This window comes from Phalacrocorax carbo, chromosome 4, assembly GCF_963921805.1.
Source record: "Phalacrocorax carbo chromosome 4, bPhaCar2.1, whole genome shotgun sequence".
Classification (NCBI taxonomy): domain Eukaryota; kingdom Metazoa; phylum Chordata; class Aves; order Suliformes; family Phalacrocoracidae; genus Phalacrocorax; species Phalacrocorax carbo.
The window spans coordinates 69,355,050-69,376,893 of NC_087516.1; the positions used below are offsets into that span (position 1 = coordinate 69,355,050).

Below are 21,844 nucleotides of genomic sequence, written 5' to 3' on the forward strand. Positions count from 1 at the left end.
TTGCATGCTCTGTAAACCTGAATGCTTCATTTGGACACACAAATGCACCGGGATTTCAACCTCTAATTAACTAGCACAAACGCTGTTTCTTTTCAGCCAGCTACACTCTGTAACATGAGCTACTCCAGGCAGTTGAGTTTTCAGACAGTCACATGCACTTTGAATAGCAAAGAAAGCAAGCCGTGTTGTGCAAATGAAAACAACAACAACACAAACAAACAAAACAAAAAAAACCAAACAAAAACAAACAAAAAAAAACCAAGGGATGCATCAGTTCAAGGCAAAGACGTAGAGAAGTCCTTCAGCAAATCTCACTTCACTCCGTTTTGGATATAAACCTAAGCCTGTTCCTCCTGCTTCAACTCCCTTCGTCAGTTGTAGGTATGCATGTCCCTGGTAGATGAACACTGGCTCTAAAGCGCCCACAAGGATGCTGAGCAGAGAGGGGATGTTGGCTAAGGACAGAGCTACGTACCATGCCATATTTATAGTTCTGGACCTTTGGGCTAAGAAAGGAGTATTTTCAGATCCTTATCTACAGTAAAAGTCTCTTCTTTCTCTGCCACCTGTACAACTGACTGAAGAGCGAGAGGGATTTTTACAAGCATCTAGGAAGAGCTGAAATAAAGATGATGGTTGTAGGGTAGCTGAGGAGGAAGACAGAGCTTGGAGCAACTGAAACTAGTATTTTTCATAGTGCAATGAAAATTTCCAGAAACAGTTCAGGAGGAGCAAGCTGGGGTGAAAGGAGGAGGAGCAAAATAAAGGCTGGATTAAGGGAGTAGCTGATTGCTCAGCAAGACAGTATCCCACACTCCCAGCCAGCGAAGGCTCCTCTGCATCATGCTGGAACAGTATGAAAAGGGTTGTTTTACAGATCTTACAGAGCTTGACCGCAAAATTCTACAATCTCAACCAAGATGGAAAGCTGCTCCTCCTCTGACTTGTGACTAGCCCGGTTTGGGTTTTTTTAATTAAGTTTTTCATTATAAGTAAAGGCAAAACAAATGAAGTAAGCTTTGTAGTCTGTAGTTTGCAGCCTTCCATGGAACAACACATCATGGAGTAACATGAGATCTTTATATATTATATGAACTGATAGGCATTTAATGGTTCAGCAATTGCCTTGCACATGGACCCCTTAGCCTTCCAGAGATGAAAAGATATCTATTTGTTACTCGGGGCTCAGAACCTATCAATGCTGCCATCTGGCCAGGTTAATCCTGAAAGACTAACATCAGCCCCCACAAAACTACTTTCAAGCAATTCCTGTAATTAACCTAATTAGTAGAAAACCACTCTCACCTACAAGAACAATACCAAGTTATTTCATCCACCAACTTAAAATTGGAGTGATTCATTTATTAGTTGGCACTCCTTTCACAGCATTGTAAAACTTTTGTAGTGATTATGCATAAACAACTTACACTGAGACTCAAATTATAAGAAGCTTTCTTCTGAGAGAAAACATGATAGGAAAAAGAAATACATAAAGAAAAGTAGAAATATATCATTGCTATTAAAAAAAAGCTATAGACATTTCATCTTTACCTCATTTCACAACTAGCTAACATTATTAGAATATAAATTGAGGTTTTTAGAAAGTCCACATGAAAGGGTTTTTTGTTTGTTTAAATAAAAACAAAATTAAGACAACACTTTTTAGAAAACTTTTCCTTGGGCAATTGCAGAAAGTTATACCATAGCTTTTAAATTTCACCCGTAGTTTTCACAGTTTTCATAGCTGCAGCTTTACTAGACCTCATAGGCTTCAAAACAATATGTAGAATAGATCAGGTTCAGTTTGTATCCTTTATAATTTATGTCAGTTGAATGCATTATTAGTAGTTTGACTAGCACTAAGTGTGAGATATTAAGTAGCCACAGATGAAAAGAGCAAAAAACCACTTCAATCTGGTACATTAATAGCTGGTGTGGTTTTTTTCTTCCGTTTTGTTTTGTTTTTAACAGTCATCACAATGATGAAACACTGATGTTTGTTGGTGAAAATTCCCTGCACTGAAATTTTCTGAGAAAAATCAGACTGATAAAACCTTAGTCTTCAGAATCATCAAGTAAAGCAAATTTTAATTCATTCCAGGTTCCTTTAAGTAACTGCACAGTAGAGATGGGAACTGAGTCTGTTTACTTACGATGTTCTTGGTAGAGAACTAGGCAACGCTTTTGAAGGTGCATCATACTGTTCTGTAAATAAAAAATGAATCAGTTAGTTTTATTTACCTCACTTGTAACATATTTTACCCTATGGTCTCTGAGCATCAGATTAGAAAAATCACTTTCTTCCAGGGTGTAATTGTTTGCCATTGAGATTATTCATCACTCCAAATGGGGTTTCCTAATGAAATACTGTTTGTTCTCTGCTGAACTGCTGCCTTAATTTCTAGGTAATGAACGTACACAATCTCTTAAGCATTTTCTAAAGTCATCACTGTTCAAAGGAGCACAGGAAATCATGCTCCTTAATCAATGCAAACATTTGATGTTCTCAGTGTGTAACACACAGCACACAAAACTATCTGTCAATACACACATAACAGTGGGTTTTCTTTGGATTTCCACTTACTCTGATTCTGTGCTACACATCCAACATGCTGTGATTCCTAGAAAGAAAGGACAAAGTGCAAATTGAGAATAAAATAAATCAGCTCTCTCTTAATAGCAGCATATCACTGATTTGTTTTCCACGTGTTACTTATTGTAATAAGTACTTTGACTAATTTGTCAAAGTTAGACTACTGGACACTTCAAAGTCATAGCTGGCCTGATGTAGCTTAGCACGAACAGAAATTATATGTACTACGGCCACCAAAAATGTGTTGCTAGCACACTAGTGGTATGTGCATTTTTGAATAAATATTTTAAAAATTTTAAGAGCTGCCAAACACTTCTGTTTAACACACTCTGCAAATATTTTAGTTGACAATAAAGATAAAATGGGGTTTTTGTGCTGCAGAGATGAGATGCTTAAAATGTTTCTGAAAAGCAGTCACATTTGAAGCCCATGATTATAACAAACGTGTAAGTCATTGAAACATTATTCATTCATCCCTCTCCCCACTGGCTCAAACATCTTACAACTCTAAAAATACAAAGCTTACTTAAAAAATAAAAAAGAGGAAAGATAATTATGCTACCATATAGCTGACTCAAAAACAATTACTCAGAAGCACAATCTGATCTAATTCTCAGGAAAACGATGCGTTGCAAGCAGCTGTTACACAACTCAAGATCCATTGTGCTTTAATTTATCTGACTTCTAAAATTAATCTCCCCTAACAGCCTTTAGCTATAAAATGAAGACAAAATCAGATGAAAACACACGCAAAAAACAGAAGGCTCTTTTCTAATTTATCAAAAGCCCTGGCAAAAAGAGTGTGTTTTACCTTTGCTGGGAACGGAAATTTGGAAGGTTCTGCTGTACTAGGCGTATGAATAGCTGTCAGGGGAGGTGGCCATGAGTGGGTCATTTCCTGGAAAGAGATTGAGAGAAGCAGCTTACAGTATTTTCACTGATACATGACGGTGAAGTTTTATGCTTAAGGGATTCATACGGATCTACCGAGAAGTCTTTATTGACCCAACTGTAAACCCAAGAGACAGCAGGTCTTCTTGCTGCGCTACTTTGAGCAGAGCAGCCAGACCACGGCGAGGACTTGCTCCTTTTCTACAAACATACTTGCATCGCCCAAGTAACAGCAATCTCAGTGAAGCTTGTGGAGAGTTAAGTACTTACTGTGTTTGCAGGATTAGGCCTCAGCCTTACAGCTATCAGAGTTAACAAAGGGAAAAGTAAATAAAAGCCATATATGAGTAGTTCTGGGGTTTTTCAAAGCGCAGGACTTTCCTATTACGGAAGTTCTTATATCCCCTTTACAGCAACAGCACTCTAAAAGGCTTTTCATAACTCGAGGAGGTCAGCCAGAGAACTCTGACTGCCAGCCGTTCCCCATGCTATTCTGCCTGGAACACTGGCTTTTGCTCTGACCGACAAAGATGTCTTTGACACAGAGCTCTGGGATGTGGTTTCAAACTGAAGAAAGAGACCGCCCAATGTGCTGTGTCTTTAGGAGTCCTTCTGCCCTGTTCCCCTGCTCTTACTCTCACCCACCATTACTACCAGGTCCCAGCTTCTTGGATTCAGCCATGGTCCAGGTGAAAACAGAGCACAAATACCATGGCAACAGGATAGGGTTTGGCAGGAATGATCAACCTCCAGCCTGCCTCTTCTACACAGCTGGGCCCAGACAAGCATACTAAAGCCTTGGCTTGCACTGCAATGAACACACATGAAAAGCCTAGCACAGACAAGGATCTGCCTTGAACATGCACTAAAATATCTTAATGGGGGTTAATGCAGAGGCCTTTGGGGAAGTCAAATTCAGAACCACCTTGTTGAACTCACACAAGACAGACTTTTCTTGGCTCCCGATACTCGGGAATAGTTACCTCAGGATTCCACACCCCCCAGCCCAAGAGCACTCAACGTGTGCACCCACCATCCCCATCCAGAGTTTCTGTCATCACAATTGTTCCCTGGCAACTTCCTCAAGAAAGCAGTATGTAGAGTAACACAATACTGGCACTTTGCTCAGCTCAGGTTAGGAATTATGCTCATGCTGAACACATCTCATGATGAACATGCACCACACACAGTTTGCTCAGGGGTTTAAAAGAAATTAATGAGGAACGTGTCAGTGCAAAGTACATTGTTTTTGTACCTTTGGCACCAAGTAGACTGAAGTGTGAAAATCTCTACTGTGTCATAATTTACAAGTGCCATTCTTTCATCAAGGTACAAATATGAAAGTTCAGAAGTGTCTCTAGTTTCTGTATCTATTAGGAATAACATGGAATGCAAAGATTTACAGGGAATGAAACCACATTGCTACCTTTGGCTCTATAAGCAGGCATCAACCTACAGGGGCTTCTGTGCAAGAACTAGAAGCAGCCTACAGCTAACCTGGGTTAACTATTTGATCATATTGTTACCACCCTTGCCTTCTCCTTTCTCCCTCCCACTGTCCAGTTCATTGCTCACTTCATTTACTAGCTATGCAATCTTTGAATAGATGATAAACTCCTCAATATACTGCGCTACACCTCTTCAGGTATTTGTACATGCTTGCTTGTGGTTGCTACAAAAAGAGTGTTATGCATTACTAACAGGCAAGAAAACAGAATGTCTCATGAAACATGAAAGGAAACACTTCCAGGTGGAGTACTTGTGCAGCTAGTGAGCACCTGTGCACAGCTACCTTTCAGCTAAACAACAGCTGCCCCAACAACAGCTTCGTGAGAGCAATAAAGGCATCAGGATTTTGCAACCTGAAGCAACAGTGAGGGAAATTGATCACAGAAACCAAACACTTCCATTACAACTTCAATGTCTCAAAATAATATTCGACACGAAGGCACTGTCTTCTCAGTATCAGCATGACCAGCTTGCAGATCAGAGTGCATTTTCACACCATGCACAGTGAACGGGTGACACGTACTCAGACGCACCTACTGGGGGCCTGTGCGCTGCTCACAGAGCCAGCTCTGACACAAGGTTACAGAGAGAGTTTTGCATCAGAGCTGGCTTAGCTTTGCACGAATGGACCAGAATTACAGTGAAGGCCCAGCAGCAGTGCCACGTGCTTGCAGGTGGGAGGGACGCAGGTGCATGCTCCTGGGGCTGGCAGCATGGACAAGAGGCAGCATGCCCAGCGCCTTTGGAGGAAATGCATTCAGTAATGGCAAGTCCTTGACCTGACAAACGAGCAGCTCTAGCTGTTTCAGATGACTTGTCAGTCTTGCTCTTGGACAGTACCAGACTGTATTACACTTCCATACTGATAGAAAGACAGGTCTTACAACTTCAGCTGTATCTGAAGCTAATGTTTATCTTTACTTCCCCACAGCGTACCCCAAAACACACTTTTAGTGTTTGCAACATCCGCTGACAGACCAGCAGCAGAGCGGTCTGGTTAATCCTGGTTAATTCCCCACACGCTACTTTAATACATGCAAAATATAAGCAAACACAGAGCTTTATTATTTAAAAGGACCTACCTTCAAAATTTCTTCAATAGACTGGACATCACTGGGGAAGGTTTGCTACAACAAAAAAGAGGGAAACGGCATGAGTTTGTTTTGTTTTTACAAACTGAAATGAGGCAAACAGATGACTCAAACATTTGCTTACCAATGGTTCTATAAATTTCATGGAAGTCCATCAATAATAAAGTGCTAATAAGAATTAAAAGCCCCATCAGAAGGGCAGTTAATAATACACTTCTACAAAGCCTGTTGTTTTCAAGTCTTTAGTAGAAGATATATTCTAAGACAGACAAGAAAGAAAGTGTCTCCAAACAGCATCTCTTGAGGAAATAACAAAGAGCAACAGAGCTCATTAAACAATGGTGCTCATTCAGCTGACAGGATTCCTTGTTTCATGACTTGCATTCTTCTATGCACCCATGTGCACTCAGCAGAAAAAGAAGCCAGTATGAAGCCCTAAGCTTGGACAAGGTAAAGTAGAGGTGTGTTTAACTGGAGGAATCATGTACCAGGCCCTTGAATGCCAGTTCTTGGTCTCATGGGAACATCAAATGCCATTAAAAAAAATAGAAAAGCAATAGAATTGTAACTTGTGCAGTTCAGAATATAACCTTGAACATATCTGAGTAAGAGCAACAAGGTGATTTCTGGAAAAGCCTCCAGACTTGGATCTGGATCAAGGGACTGTCCCTGTACCTCCCCCACCCATTTTGCTGGAGCCCAGGCAGTGACCATCACATGCCTGCCTAGCAGGGTTTGGGGCTCCCCAACGCAAGCACGGTGAGGACCTCTGAAGGGAGGCCAACTCCCTGGTGGAACCCTGGCACTCCACCAATGCTCATGAAGGGGACCAGGAAATAGCCACGGCAGCACCTACAGCTGCCTTCAACCAGGCTCACGAGCCCAGGCACAATGAAGCTCTGGGGAAGTGTACAAAGCAAAAGCAATGCTAATATTTGCCAGTTATATAACAACAGGCATTGCAGCTTGTGCAAACACATAAACCCGCTTTTAACGTATCAGCAAAACTACTTAGCGGCTCCTGGCAGGACACCCCCCTGCACACATGCGACACCACATGACGGCAGCATGGGTACTGCTGGGCATGGCAGGGCTGGGACAAGCACAGAGAACACCTCCTGCTCCCCAGGAACATGGCAATGGGGGTAGCCGCACAGCCAGGGCGAACAGCCACGTCCCCAACAGAGCTCACCTGCTCCATGGCCAGGCTGTGCACAGTGGGAGAGGATGCAACAGCACTAGGTGCTGGGGGTGCTCCACAGCAGGACCCGTGCTGCTTCCACACACTGACCTGCCACCTGGCCACAGGGAACACCACTTCACTTTGACAGACTGGCTTCTCACCTACCAGCAAGGCACGTGTTTTGAAAGTACCTGTCATTTATGCATCTTTTCCTAACTGACATCATTAAAGGAAATTGAAATGAAAAACTACTGAAGAGCTGCGTAATTAGAGTGAGCAAAGTGCATCCAAGATCAGTTTCTTGCCTATAAACAAGAGATTCAATGGAACCATCCAGCTATTGGCATAATTGCTGAAAAGGAAAGGCCAGGAAGATGCTCCTCACATTAAAGGAAGAGGGCAGTGAGCTACAGTGCCCAATCAGAAGGATCTTCCCCAGAAAAAGGTAAACAGCAATGCAAGGAAACACTTTTAATAAAGTCAAAAAGCATTGTCCTTAGCACTCTCACAGAAAGGTCACTCATCTGTTTCCCATATGCTGCACTATTTACCTTGGAGGGAGAGGAGGAGATGAGGAGCCTCTTTCCCTGCAACCTCATTTGTCTGTGCCTATATAAGGCTCTCATTTGACAAGGGATTTGACTTTTCTTCAGAAAAATCACACATGGATAGCTGCTTCTGACCTTACTCACCCCAAGACAAATGGAAGCTGAGGCACAGCCAGGTGATTCACACAAATGAAAGCAAGGGGTTGGGATCTAGCAAGGCTTGCAGAAGTGCCCCACAGCAGGCAGGGGGGGAGAGGGAGAGCCAACAGCAGGGCACTTCTACCACGTGGCAAGAAATTGGGATGCTTCGTAACTCACTGTGCCAAAAAGGGGTCCCTCTTTTCCTCTCTTTCTTCCCAGCAAGCTTAACCAGCTAATTTACTACTTAATAAGTGGTGAACAGCAGACACAGAAACTTGCACCTTGCTGTACACAAAAGCAGCATTCAACTAGCAGATTGCTTCAGAAACCTCCTGAGATATCCCATGAGAGCACCACAGTAAAAACCCTTCCCACAAAACAGATAAGGAGTCAAGATCCTGCTTGGACAAAGCATTCAAAAACTCTCTCTACAATGGATTGATTACAACAAATCAAAATCAGTTTGATTCTCCCGTTTCAGAAACTAAAGTTTTATGAGGTGATAACTGATGACAAAAGTGGAATTCGATTAACCTGAGAATCAGTCAATATCTGCAACAGCCAGTTTGGACTTCTCTTATCCTTGCCAAACAACTCACATGCAGATAAGCCTGAAGAGGCTTTGAAATTGATACAGGTTTACATACAATGAGAACTTACACTGCAATTGTCAGGAGGATTTATCGTATCCCCAGAAGGGCACTGTTCAGTGACTGCTGTTCTTCACAGGCTCAGTGGCTTAGCAGAAGCCACTTTCTTCCTCATGGCACAAAATTTAAAGAAAAGCAAACACATGACACTGAACGAGCACTACAGAAGTCTGCATCAGCAGGACAAGGACCTCTATTTTTGCCTTTTTAAGACACAAGGTTTAAGTACCTGCCCCCAAAATATGTGCAGCTCTGGAGACAGGACATAAGGTATCAGAGATGGTCAGGATTGCTTTCATCTTTGGCTAGCAGTTTACTCCCAGAGCCACTAAATTAGGACATGCTAGGAAGCCCATCCCCCTGCTGGAGACTCTCCCTGAAGAGCATGGGTTTTCAGGCACCTTTAATTTCTGTTCTGCTATCCTGCTGCACCTGAACGACACTTTCACCAGCAGTAAACTGTGCAACAGGTAAACAAAACTGCTGCCCACAAATGGACTTGCAACACCCATATCAAATACATGGTGAAAAGTTTGCTCTAGAGATTAAAATCACATACTGTTCGGGACATGCACAGAAAATTTGTTCTCAGTGCCAAAACCACAACAAAACTGATCAGAGCCATTTGACTGCACTGGGGAACCCTCCTGTCTCTCAGGTAGGACTGTGACTATCATTTCTACGGTGAGGGTGCAGCCCATCACAGCCCCTGCACCCCAAATCTGCTAGTCCTGGAGAGGGCAGGCACATACCCTTCCACTCCATCCAGCTGCAGTGTCCAAGGACTCCTCATCTTTTACAATGCTACGCATCCAGCGCCTGAGGGAGTTGGGCTTTTCTGCATGCTGAGTAATTTTTTGTCATTTTTTCTTCAAGTCACATCTTGGCTATGTTTCAGCCTGTAAACTACCATTAAACCACAACTGCCATCCAGCAGCAAGGACTGTCCTTGACAGATTTAAGAGAAGAGTTTAGGGAAAAGGAGAAATACAGTGTTGCTCAAAGAAGACTTAAAAAGCCCTAAAACCAAAGAAATCACTGAAATGATATCAGCTTTATTGAGGATTGTGGGTGTAGAAGATAAAATATTACATTGCTCTCTATCCCCACTAGCAGTTTTACAGCCTTTACAGGGAACACTGTAATGTACTCCTCATAGACAGCTTGATTTAAGCCCTGTGTATATTTGCTGGCTGACACTGACATTGGCACAATCTGCAGCTAGGATTTCCTCATGCCACATTCATACTCGCTATCAGTTTGGGAATGATGCAGATGTCTCCGAGTGCCACTCAAACATTTTGATGGCCGAGGTCAAGCGCAATCATAGGACATCCAGAACCGTTGGGTTGCTGGGTTTTTGTTTTGATTTTGCTTTTTAATGCCAACATTCCCACCCAATCTGATGCTGTACTTCAATATCAGCCACCCCTCTCAGCAATAATACTAATTTATCTACCAAAAAGTCTGGTTTTGCTCAAGTGAAGGCCAAACTCCCAGTGATCTTGCAGCCTCCAAAAAGGTCTGCAGGGTAGCATGCTTCTCTATTTACCATCTCTCCAGCACAAGGCACCACCAGAGCCAGAGGCACATGTCCAGCCACAAGCAGGTACTCACATCTGACCCAAGACTCCAGCTCAGTTCCTCTGCTGATGCGGGCCCACAGGCCCCAGGGAGGTTAAATAAATGGATGTAACTTGGAAAGAAATCTTGTTCAGAAAGAGAGAAAACTTCTCTAAGAGAGCAGGCAGAAGAAACTGCCGCCTTTATAATTTGCAGTGCTTACCCACAAAAATCCCAGGAACGGATAGACACAGACTATGTAACATGGTTCACGCCTGTTACATGACCAATGATTTAAGGGACAAATTTAAAATTATACTCATACGATAATGTATGATAAGAGCAGAACCTGAACTGATGCATTTCCGTAATAAGTTTTGCAAGGCTAATTTAACAGACGACTTCCTTACTTGCAAGCTTAAAAAGCTAAGAGAAAGGTTTAAAAAGGTCATGAAGACAAAATCAAGTATCTCTTTGATAAGGATTCACGGACTTAAGTGGCGTAACAGACATTTCACAATGTAAAGGATAAGTTTGGTTTTAAGGTTTTTCCAACAAAAAGCTGGATAAACATAAAGCCAAATACATTGAATAAATTTTGATTACAGAAAAATGCAGACTACCATTAATGACTTTTAAGCCTCTCTCAGTTACTAAAGAAAAAGCATCACGCTATTAAAATGGTGCGACACTGCCACATTATCTCCTTTTTATAATTACTGCAATATTATTTTTCCAATTCACCAACCTGCACAACTGGTTGACGAAGGCCAAGTAATATTTTGCAAAGACATATCATCTCAAGGTTAACAAAATACTACTACAAGGCAATACAGTACTGTTAAGTATAGCTGAAGTTGTCTGAAAAGGCCTTCACTCAAACCTTTTGGTTCAACATAACTTCAACATAATAGGTCAGACCAGCACCACCTAAATCCCACATCCACTCTCTCCCCTTGCTGGTTGCACAAAATCACCCACTTCCTCCTTCCTCACTACTAGTGACCTCAGCCAAGACAAAACCTGTGAAAGTTTAAATAAAATAAAGGTACCATATATTTTCAGGATTTTCTGGGAGGGGTTATTTTCATTTGGGTTGTTTTGACAAAGAAGTTGTACAGTTTCATTTAGCATCTACTGCAGGCTCAACGCTTTAAAAGCTTCTGATATAAGCAAGTGCATTGCCCAGATAATAACGTAGGGAAGGACATGCAATTCAGAGTAATTTCAGACAGTACTACTATGCTTGTTTTCCTTCTGGGAAAATGCAGTTGAGGAAGTTACTTCAGAGAGATTAAATTGATGAATTCCTACAGATTCCAGCAACCACCTTTCTGCTCAGTTACACACAGAGCAAAACATAACATATCCAGAAAGCCAACGTACAGAAAGCAAAAATGCATATAAATACCACATGCTTCAGCGATAAATTTTATGTAGTTTCTTTACCTGAGTAATAAAGACATTAATGCTTTCACTTTATCAGAGCATAAACAACTCAAAGGCTAGAGACCCGCAGGAATTACTACCTACATGATAACCTACTGCAGCTGGCCACATGAAGTGTGTTTTGCTTTGCTCTATAGCATCACGCTTCCCCTGAAGAAGTTAAATGTTTGTCTCCTGTACCATAATGCATTCAATCACATGAAAAGTAGCTTTCCTTATGCTAAAGGAGGTGAAAAAGAAGTGGAATTAGCAGTTAAAGCACCTATTAGAAATTTGGCTGTGAAAGATTTTGTTTGATCCCCTCCCCATACATACTAGGGTAGCACGTGATCTGCTGATTTGACTCTGCGATAGGGTTTACCCTTGCCCATTAGAAGTCCAGCCACTGAAGGATTCAGTACTACTTCAATCCTGAGCTGAAGAGGACTTCAGGATTGTGGCCAATATAACAACAAGCATCTACACAAACATAAGTAGTCCTAGAAGTTACATGAGAAACTAGTCTGCCTTTACTACAACAGGCTTACAAAAATGCACAAGTGCACATACCCACAAATGAAGAGAGGGAGCTCTTAATTTAGAAAACAATTGAAAATCTGCACAGGCACTCAATTCAAGCTGCATAGCAACTGTGTGATGAAATTCTCAGAAATACCTTCAAGTCCTCTCTTCACAAGCAATTCCAAAAAACTACGTGCCTCATGAGCACAAAGCTCTGCTCATGCCCCAAGCCTCGCACAGCTCTGTTATACACGCTTAAGAGGGATGAATGAGGAAATCAGGATAATAAAAATCACCCAAAACCCAGCTAAACTGCTTGAGGAACCACCTGGTACACAAATGTCATGCCACGATAATATGTAGGCCAGACTCCCTGCCATCAACCAGAAGTGGTGCAGTGCCCCAACCAGGGAGTAACACAGGAAGGGGGCTGCACCAACCCTCCTGCACTGTGCTCTTTTCCTGCTGACACAGTTACACCCGCTAGACTGTCACAGCAGGAGGGACCAGCAGCCTGCTCAGTCTCAGCATGATAGATAGAGGGGGAAGGGGAAAATGAGAGAGACATTGAAAGGAGCCTTGCAAAAACCCAGCGTTCTCCTCTCTGGCACAATGCAGTCAACACTTGGCCAAAGCTCAAAAACTGGGCACCTTTTTAAAAATAAGGTTTTGTCATAGATACTACAAGGAATAAGCAGTCTTTTTTTTTTTTTTGCTAATGAGAATGGGGTTGAAGAGCTTCTATGGTTGCTTCTTTTTTTAAAAGCTATTCCCTTAAAAATTACAGCACACATTTTTATCCCACTCTGCCACATGTGCCAAATGGAGCTCAAGGACCATATGCCTCTCATGCATGGAAGTGGGGGGCTGAAGCTTTCTTCCCAGTTTTTAAATAGCTTGCTTCATCAGGAGGCTGTGGCAGAATAGTTTCAAGCAGGCTCTCAGAAAAATCATTGTCAGGAGAGAGTAGGCCATACATTATTTCAGAAGTCACCGAGTGGCACTGATAAGGTGTGTGGGCTCAAACAAGGCCAGTGGCAGTAACAGTGTACAGATTGTGCAAAGATGAGGACAGGAGGTCTGGAAGCAGATATTAACTGGAACGGATACAGCCTGCCTTTCAGGCAAGTATTAAGGTGTTGCGGACCTTTCTGTTCCTTCTCGTCTCAGTAATTTCCACCTGACTGCTTATTTCTGCTTATTTGCATGTCTGCTGTCACAGCCCATTTAGAGCTGCCCTCTGACATCCCGTGCACGAACAAGTCCCCTGCTTCTCCATCTCCTTCATCTCAGGTGAAACTGGTGCCTGTAGATATCCAGGCAGCATAGGTGAAGAACAGCTACAGCATGTTCTTCACCTGATTTCAGACAAATTATTAGCGCATCAAGGATGAGAAAAGCAAATTATGAGTTCCATGCCCTTCATTGTGCTGCCAGTTTTCTTTGTTTCATAATCACAGCTTTGCCACTGCAACTATGAGCAGAGAAGGTCACCTGTTCATGCAAAAAAAACCCCAAAGGGTCACATTTACAAATGCTTCCCATTTAATATTATATTTAAATATATTTAGCTTTATTTTTGTTTTTCACCTCAACTGCACAGGCTTTTGCCATTTGAATGTAATAAAGATCACAAAATTGCACATGCATATAGGGTTAGTTTGAAAACAGGCAGGACAAAATCAGGCTAAAACTTACCATCCTGCCCTCACTTCACATATACACGCTTAACCATCTCAGAGCACGAGATCTTGCATATTAGATGCATGAGATTTTGCATATTAGATGGTCTCTCTTACACAGAAGTCACGCTAGGGATAACATGCTAATTTACTCTTCAAAGCAACTTTCCACCTGCATATTTGTGCAGTTAGAATCCCCCCTCTCCATACTACATACAGATGCAAGTTGCATGCACACACAGAGAGCATGTTTCCAAAATGAACAAGCCAACAAAAAAGACAGTAGGTATTTTAAACAAGCCTCTACTAATGGTTGATTATGGATGCTGTATTGTTCTGGCATGTATTGAAAAAAGCTGCCAAAATTTGAAACTCAGATTACCTTGTTGATCAAAACAAACACATAAACACAAAAATTCAAAAAAGGTTTTCACATGCAATCTTGAGGAACACCAGACACCAGGTGTGTTCTCTGCCAAGGATGTTTACATGTTCCGTATAACATTAAAACACATCTATGATACAAAGACAGGTCCAATGATCTGAAACCTGGCTTACTCTATTCACTTTTTCAGATGATGTGGAGACAAAGCTGTTTTCAGGAAAAGCTGTGAAGACTGTGTGAATATATTTGTGATTAAAATAATTTCTAGTCAGACAGCCACCATCCTGCAAGAAAGCCAGCAGTATGGGTGGTTGTTAAACATGTTTTTAAAAGATGTTTATATTTTGCTGCAGACACAGTTCAACAGATCTTTTTCTTTCACACACTGATTGCCAAAAGTGTCTGATGCATAGGGATCCCTTTCTGAGGAGAGCAAACAAAAAGTTTTTCCAATTCAACCAGCTAAAGGTTTATTTTGCAGATAGGCAGGTTCCCTAACAATCTTTCAAACAGTATCCAAACTGAGAATTTGACAAGATTTTATTACTATGAAAAGCAATTGTTAAGACATGCTAAAAAAAAAAAGCAGCGGGGTGGGGTTGGGTGAGGGGGAACAGAAATGCAAACAAAGACTGATTAGATAGCAATGCTAACATTATCATGCCTATGAGCTTTACATTTCAATTCATGTTGTATGATCTCTGCCAGCATTAAGCATGAACCTTAGAGCAAACAATATTTGTTTTAGCAGTAATGAATCTCAGATAGAAGTCACAAAAGGAACTGCCGTAAAGTAATCCCAACTAAAACAGTAGCCTTGAGGCAAAAAATCAGCCCCGCAAGTCTTTCGGGCAGGTGAGCAAGTCAGCCATCAGCAGAGTCACCAAGAACAGGACTCTGCTTTTGAGCTTTTTGCCTCGAGTGGAAGCCAGGGAGGAGAGGGAAGACAAAGCAAAAATAATTTTGAAACAGAAAAAGCTCTGAGTCTCAAGAGCAAGGCTTGACAATGCAGGGAAGGCGATGCAGCCCTTAGTGGCTGCCAGGGTGAGTGACTGCATGGGCCCCAGCCACATGCACTCCTCTGCTGCCCTTCCCTTCCCCTGGCACTGGCCACTGGCCTGAGCCTGCACTGAGACACTCCAGGACTTACCCTGGCAGACAATCATTCCCTTTCTGTTGATTCAGCTCCTTTGATCACCTGGCCATGGTACCAGATGAATATCAAAAGTGGTGCAGCTGAGGGGGAAGGCGAGCACGCTTCCACTAATGCTCAGCACACCTGGAGGGAGCAAAGGTCTTAATTTTAGACAGCTTCCAATGTTTGGTAAACCATTTGGATCCAGAGCCAACCTGTACAGTCAAAATGATCTCTGTAAGCACACAGTTCATAGCTTAACCTTGCTACTACAGTGGTAAAATTCCCATGAACTGCATGGAAAAATTGTTACAATTCTTTACATTTTACAAATCTAATGTGCCTTTATATTGCATCTGATACTGCATAACTTACAAATAATAATTTCAAAGACTTTATGGACCTGGTATTTTAGATTTTCAAAAAGACACAAGGAAAACCTCCTATGCAATCAATGTATGTTTTGCTACCAGCAAATTTCCTTCTCCCTAGAAAGCCGCAAATAGGTAAGATTGTGTCATGACGCTCTATTTTCTCACATGCACTAACCTAGCCAAACGCACTTTTTTTGCCTCAGTACTCTGAACTACAGTTCAGGGTTTTTTTTTTTTAATTGCTTGTAGCTAAACAGATTGGAAACAAAGTGATGACTTGGTTTTGAAGTGCAGGATGTGTTGGTGAAACTTATTAACCTCAACAGCTCTCTGGGGCATAAAACCACATTTTCGTTTCCAACCCACAGGTTTTATCAGCATCTACCCGTTCTAATATAATACAACTTGTTCAGGTCTAGCACCACCAACCACTTAGGTGAACCTGATTTCACCTACTGAGGGAGAAACCAAACAGCTACTGTCTGCTACCATGCCAACTTTCCCTGTTCGCAGGTGGATTCCTCGGCTTGTGAGAGCAACCTGAAGTCAAAAGCAAACCTTGCACCAACATCACTGATGGAGGACTGAGATTGGTAATGAGCCCACACACAAGGAGCAGATATTTTTAAGCCAGCTGGCTCCTCTTCACAGCACTGTGGGGCTGCAGAGCCCACAGCACCAGGAACAGTACAGAACAAGCCCGGGGCGCTCTGCAGGGCTTCACTAACAGCAACTCAGAGAGGCAGCATCCCGGCTGTGCAGCAAGCAGCTCTGCTGAGCGGGCAGCAATATGGTCTCTAGGGAAGGCACAGCCAGCACTTGGGATAGCAGTTTTTCTGCTGCATTCCTGCACCACCTGCAACACTGTGGGGATTCAGAAGCAGCAGAAGACGATTCAAAGGGCATGTGGTTAACCCAAAACACGTATACATAAAAGTCAAAATTATTCAGATACGCCCCGTGCATTTGTAAACATCTGTGTTTTTGCAAGAATATATGAAGGGAAAACGTCACTATCACAGCTGCTGCAGTAAAAAAGACCCCTGCAAACCACAGTAGAACTGACTACACAGGGAAAGCGGCAACTCTGATGAAGAGCAAACAAAAACAGCAAAATTGCATCATATAAAACAGAAGTGCAGGCAGGTAGTTAACACAATATTTTCTTCTGGTTTCTTTCAGGTTCACAAATTGTAGGGGTTGGAGTTTTTGTTTATTTATTTTTTAAAAGTTCATACAAAAAACATGTTAGCATTTTTTAAAGGAAAAAAGATGGAATTTGAGCTAAAACTTACTGAGATGAGTAAATCTTTGCACTGTTGCCTGTGAGCTTGGGATTAATTCAGTAACTAATCAGATAAAAGAGCATGCAGAGACTTCAAAACAAGCTGTATTTTAAGGATGAGACGATCCTTTCCTTGACTTCAGTGTGGGAATACTTGCATAGATGCAGGTTTTCCTTGGTGCTGTTTTCATATTAAGCTCAAAAATGTTTATTTCAGAAACTTACAATTAAAAGGGACTTTTATTATCTAGTAATGAAATCTTTGTTGATATAATTTGTTTCAAATCACAAATTGTACAGAGCTAAATATGTTCTTCATAAATCATAGCTACAGATTTTAAAGGCCATTTTGTTATGCAGAATGTTGCCTGAGGTTTCATTCCTACCGTAAAACAACGTACAGATACTATTTGGCAGCAGAGTCCCTGTAACAGCAGCTCGAGCTGTTCTAGAAAATTCAGGAAGCTGCTGTCAGAGAACGACAAACCCATGAGAAGGGAAGGCAATTTTCTCAGCAGGTTGCCTAAGACTAGGATTAATTTTCACAGGAGGTTAAAAATTACTGGAAGATGCATCATTCTTAGCGCAGAAGAAAGCTCACCTCATCTCAACAAAAACATGACAACCACAACAAAAAAAAGACACAATAAGGTAGCAGAGAGAGGAACAAAAAGAGGAAATGAAACACAAAGAAAACTGAAATAGAAAACCAATTTTATAAAAACCTTGTTATCAGACTGTCTTTGTGGAAACAGAAGAAACTTGTTTCTAGTGCAGCACTAACAAGGCACTGCACACTGCAGCAGCTGTAAAAAAATACATGTTTGGGGATGCACTTGTTTAAGTTTTGCTCTAGCTTCAGGTAGGCAGCTGGGTGGGTTTAGTGGTGAAGGATGAGCATCCTATGTCTCCCCTCTCACCAACTTAGTTCTTGATCATAATGAAGCGAGACTGGAATAATTCCAGCAAATCGAAGGAAAGCTAAAGTAGATCTGCTTGCCATTGTTTACGACATTAAGTTGCACTTTTGTATTTAATGAAAAACCTTGTTATACTTTTTGCTGTATGCACACTAAAACAATGCTGAAGCACCAAAGAAATGTACAGAAAGGCTCTCCCTCATCCAGTTAGAGAAAATCTTCAAAATTACATTAAAACTGCATTTGTTTTCCCATTTGTGTTATGCTGCTTGTTTGCTTTTGACATACAAGACTTCACTGTAGACTACAAATCCAATCCACCAGTCTTAAAATTGACAGGAGCCTTCTAAAATAATTTATCTGGGTGTTGTTTCAAGTCCTCTGTGAGCACCAGTGTTTAACCAGCAGTTTGCATGTAGCCAAGTCCCCTGGGGACTATTTCACAAGAGCACTTAACCCATTTGAATCCACTCCACTCTCCTTTCCAAGGCAAGGCTTAAGTTATTTCACCAAAACAATGCCACACCACCAGGCCTCTCCTGCTTCTGCCCCACCATCAACCCAGCAGTCCAGCTCGCAAGAGAAGACAGCAGCTCCGGCCTGCTGCCACCCTCATCGCAGGTTTGAAAACAAATCAAACCATTTCCACCAACTAGAGTTCTACTCTTGCTTTCTTCAGCTGACACTGAATGATCCTGGCAATTTAAGCATTTTGCATCAAAATGCTGAATAAACAATGGTTGTACTGTCGTGTTCCTGCGTGGGCACCTAGAGGAAATAAAACATTCTTTGAAGATTTTACACGCTTTTGTAACTCTGAGATGGATTATTTTGCTCAATCTAAAAATAAGTGCATGGGCCTCCTTCTTGTGTTCAAACAGCATAAGGAAAAAAAAATTGCTATTTTGTCTTCCTTTGTCTGAAGGAACAAAGGGTTTTGTGTTCTGGGGGAACGGACTACTGATATGTTTTAATAAAAAAATCTTGAGTTGCTGAAGGCAATTCATGCATAACTTGTTAGCCTTCATCTAATAATAATATAATTGAAATCCAAACAAACTAAACATGAAAATTAAGTGCAGCATCACCTGCATATAGCCATGTAGACTAGAACTCCAGACAAGGCTGATTATTTCAATAGTAAATTGCTTTACATGAAGAACCTTTGCACAAAGGCACCTCCCCATTGTAACTACCATCTGAATAGTACCTCTCAAGAATTTAATTTTGACCCCTTGATCCTGCAACTTTCTTACCTACTGTCCCCCTAAAGTCTCTCCAGTAAAGAATTTTTTTATACTGCTTAACATGAATCTATAGTACTTGTCCGTAACAGGCTGAGTCTGTGTTCCCTTGGTCCTTTCAGAACAAACACAAGGTGTCTTTCAACGTAAGTATTGAAGGTATGAAAAGCATTTGAGTAAGAGCAGCAAGCCATGATTTCAGGTATTTTCTAATTTCCAATAACACCTCATTGCAATTTATGCTATTAGACATACTTTTTACAGTATTTTGAGTAGCCTGACTCCTAGCCTACTCCAGAAAACAGCTGATACTGATGAAGCTGTACAACTAGCAGAACTAAACAGAACTGGTGTCAAAGGAGATTTTTGTTGATAATGTATCAGTTGAATAAATAAAATAAATCTGTACTCTGCTGACATAACTAAATTTACATATGGATTTTGGCTAATATAAAATAGTCACAGAAAAGGAGCAGGGCAGGAAGTAAAATCACAGCTTTGGTATTATTATTCTCGGGGCTGGAAGGGAAAACAGCTCAGACCTGGTTGAAAGATAGTAATTTTTAACATTTTTCTAAAAAAAAGGCATGAAATCATATATTAGGCTGCATCAAAGTTATTTGCAAAATTTAACACATGATCATTAGTAGGAATGTTGTATCAAGGCTAATACATATATAAGTATGATATATCAACAATAGCAAAGCTGAAAACCAGGAAGTGCCATAATTAAATAAATATGCAGCACAAGTTAGGAAATTCAAATGATGGGGTATATATTTCAAAGATTTCAAGTTTCTCAGAAGCTCTAGCTTTACTTCCCAAAGTGATTTAACCATTTAAAGGTCCATGTTTTGCTGCAGGTCAGCAGGAATTAGGATCTTAAAAGCAAATAGCAATTTACAAATTAATTCTTTTCACTTGGGTACAAGCCAAGCATAGCTACCTTTTTGGGGTTTTTACAAATAAACAAAAAAAATCTGTGCATTAAGATACTTGTTAACAATATGAGTGAGTACAAAGGATGCACCTAGGTTCTCAAATCAACTGCTTTGACGACAAAAAAAAAAAAAATAAAAGATAAAAATCTGGCAACACTTGAAAACCTACACATGCTTCCCAGACTTCTAACTCTTTCCCATTCTGTTCTTGACCACTACTGTATATCTTATGGATTCTCAGTGCCAGCATCGCAAAACCCTGGGTGTTTATACAAGAAGTAATTTCAAATCACGTAGGAACTACAGTCTCCAAGCAGGCTGACTTCTGATGTCAACCATAATTTTGGCACTAGTGTGGTTTCCCTTCTATGGAAACAGTAATGCAGTAGGCATTATTTTTTTACAGCTAGTAGACTTAATTTCCAAATCCCCTAACGTGAGCTTGAGAAACAACTTGATAGTAAGTCCTGATCTTCATTTGAGTTGAACAAAAAGGTAAGAAAACAGTAACTACATTTGTTAAGACCATCAAGGAAACTGGGGTTTTTAGTGCTGAGAGGTGTCCTGTTGTTCTGGGGATCACCTCAGATAATTAACTGCTGCCATCTCTCTCAAGTTTTTTCCCTTTCCAAACACCACTTTCCCCTTGGAAAATGAGCACAGTTAGATTTATGATGGCAGTGGTGACACTTGTGATCTGTACGTCCTGTTCACTGAGTGAATTGTGATCTTGTTTACTGAGTGATGACTCAGTACACAAGACACGGAGATGCAGGCCCTCACACTGTTTTAATATTTAATAGGACTGCTTTTCTGAACTGGGACCTTCGATTTGTTCTGTCTGTTTTGAAGAGCAGTACCCCATGCCATCTCTCTGTATTGCTACCACTGCACATCAAGATTTAGAAAACAAAGGAATTGAAGAGGCAGGCTGGAGCCTGGAGCAGCATCACCAGCCCCAGGCCAGCACCCGGCACAGCTCCATGCTGCTGCCTGGGACAGACCACACAACTCGGAGGGGAGCTGGAAGTCATCAGCCACCAGCACCAGTGCATCAACAAAGAAGGCAAGCAGGAGGGAAGTAAATAAAGGGATGCTTGTTAGTGGGTCCAAGGATAGTATTCCCAAAAGAAAAGAAGAAAGAAAACACATGTGTTGAAAGGACAGGAATTTTATATCTCTCCTTAAGAAAGGACAGTTCTTAACTGAGAAAGAGCCCAGGTGCTATTTTTAAACCTTAACGGAAATTTAAGAAATATTTTTAAATGCTTCCAAACCAAGGAACTTAACCTGTGGGAAAAAAACAGCAGGATATCCTTTTGCTTATAAAGGCAACTTTTGCCATTGTTTTACAACTGACCTAAATGCAAACAGAATATTTCTAGATTTGATGCTTTGGGGTTCGGACAAAGGGCATTATTATTATAATCATTATTATTAAGTCATGTATACACAGATGAAAGCTATCCTCCCTGAGATAAGTATTGGACAAGTCTCTTAGAAAGCTCCCCTATCTTGCCATAGAAGACTGGAAGCCACAGCAAGTCCTGTCCACCAGTTAACTGGTCTCCCTTTCCAGCATACAAAACTATCTCTCGGAGTAGCTTAACTTAAACTTTCAGCTGTAAAAGCAGTGTCCGTGGCTGACAAGGCCTACTCCTAGGAGATGATTATTATTACTCAACTGAACACACACAGAGACACTTTCATCCTCCCCTCAGTAAACAGCTTTGCACACTCAGTGTAAAGCCTGCAGCAC

At 41.3% G+C, this 21,844-nt stretch overlaps 1 protein-coding gene across 5 annotated transcripts in view; it reads right to left on the minus strand.

Annotated features, from left to right (window-relative positions):
- The window catches only part of AFF1 (ALF transcription elongation factor 1), a 135,951-nt gene that overhangs the window by 31,205 nt on the left and 82,902 nt on the right, over window positions 1-21,844 (minus strand). For all 5 annotated transcript variants that reach the window (XM_064450364.1, XM_064450366.1, XM_064450363.1 and 2 more), the window contains 4 exons: window positions 6,076-6,120; window positions 3,405-3,491; window positions 2,585-2,621; window positions 2,154-2,205 (listed from right to left, as the gene is read on the minus strand). In XM_064450364.1, the coding sequence (XP_064306434.1) occupies window positions 2,154-2,205; window positions 2,585-2,621; window positions 3,405-3,491; window positions 6,076-6,120 (221 nt within the window). The remainder of the gene's footprint in view (window positions 1-2,153; window positions 2,206-2,584; window positions 2,622-3,404; window positions 3,492-6,075; window positions 6,121-21,844) is intronic.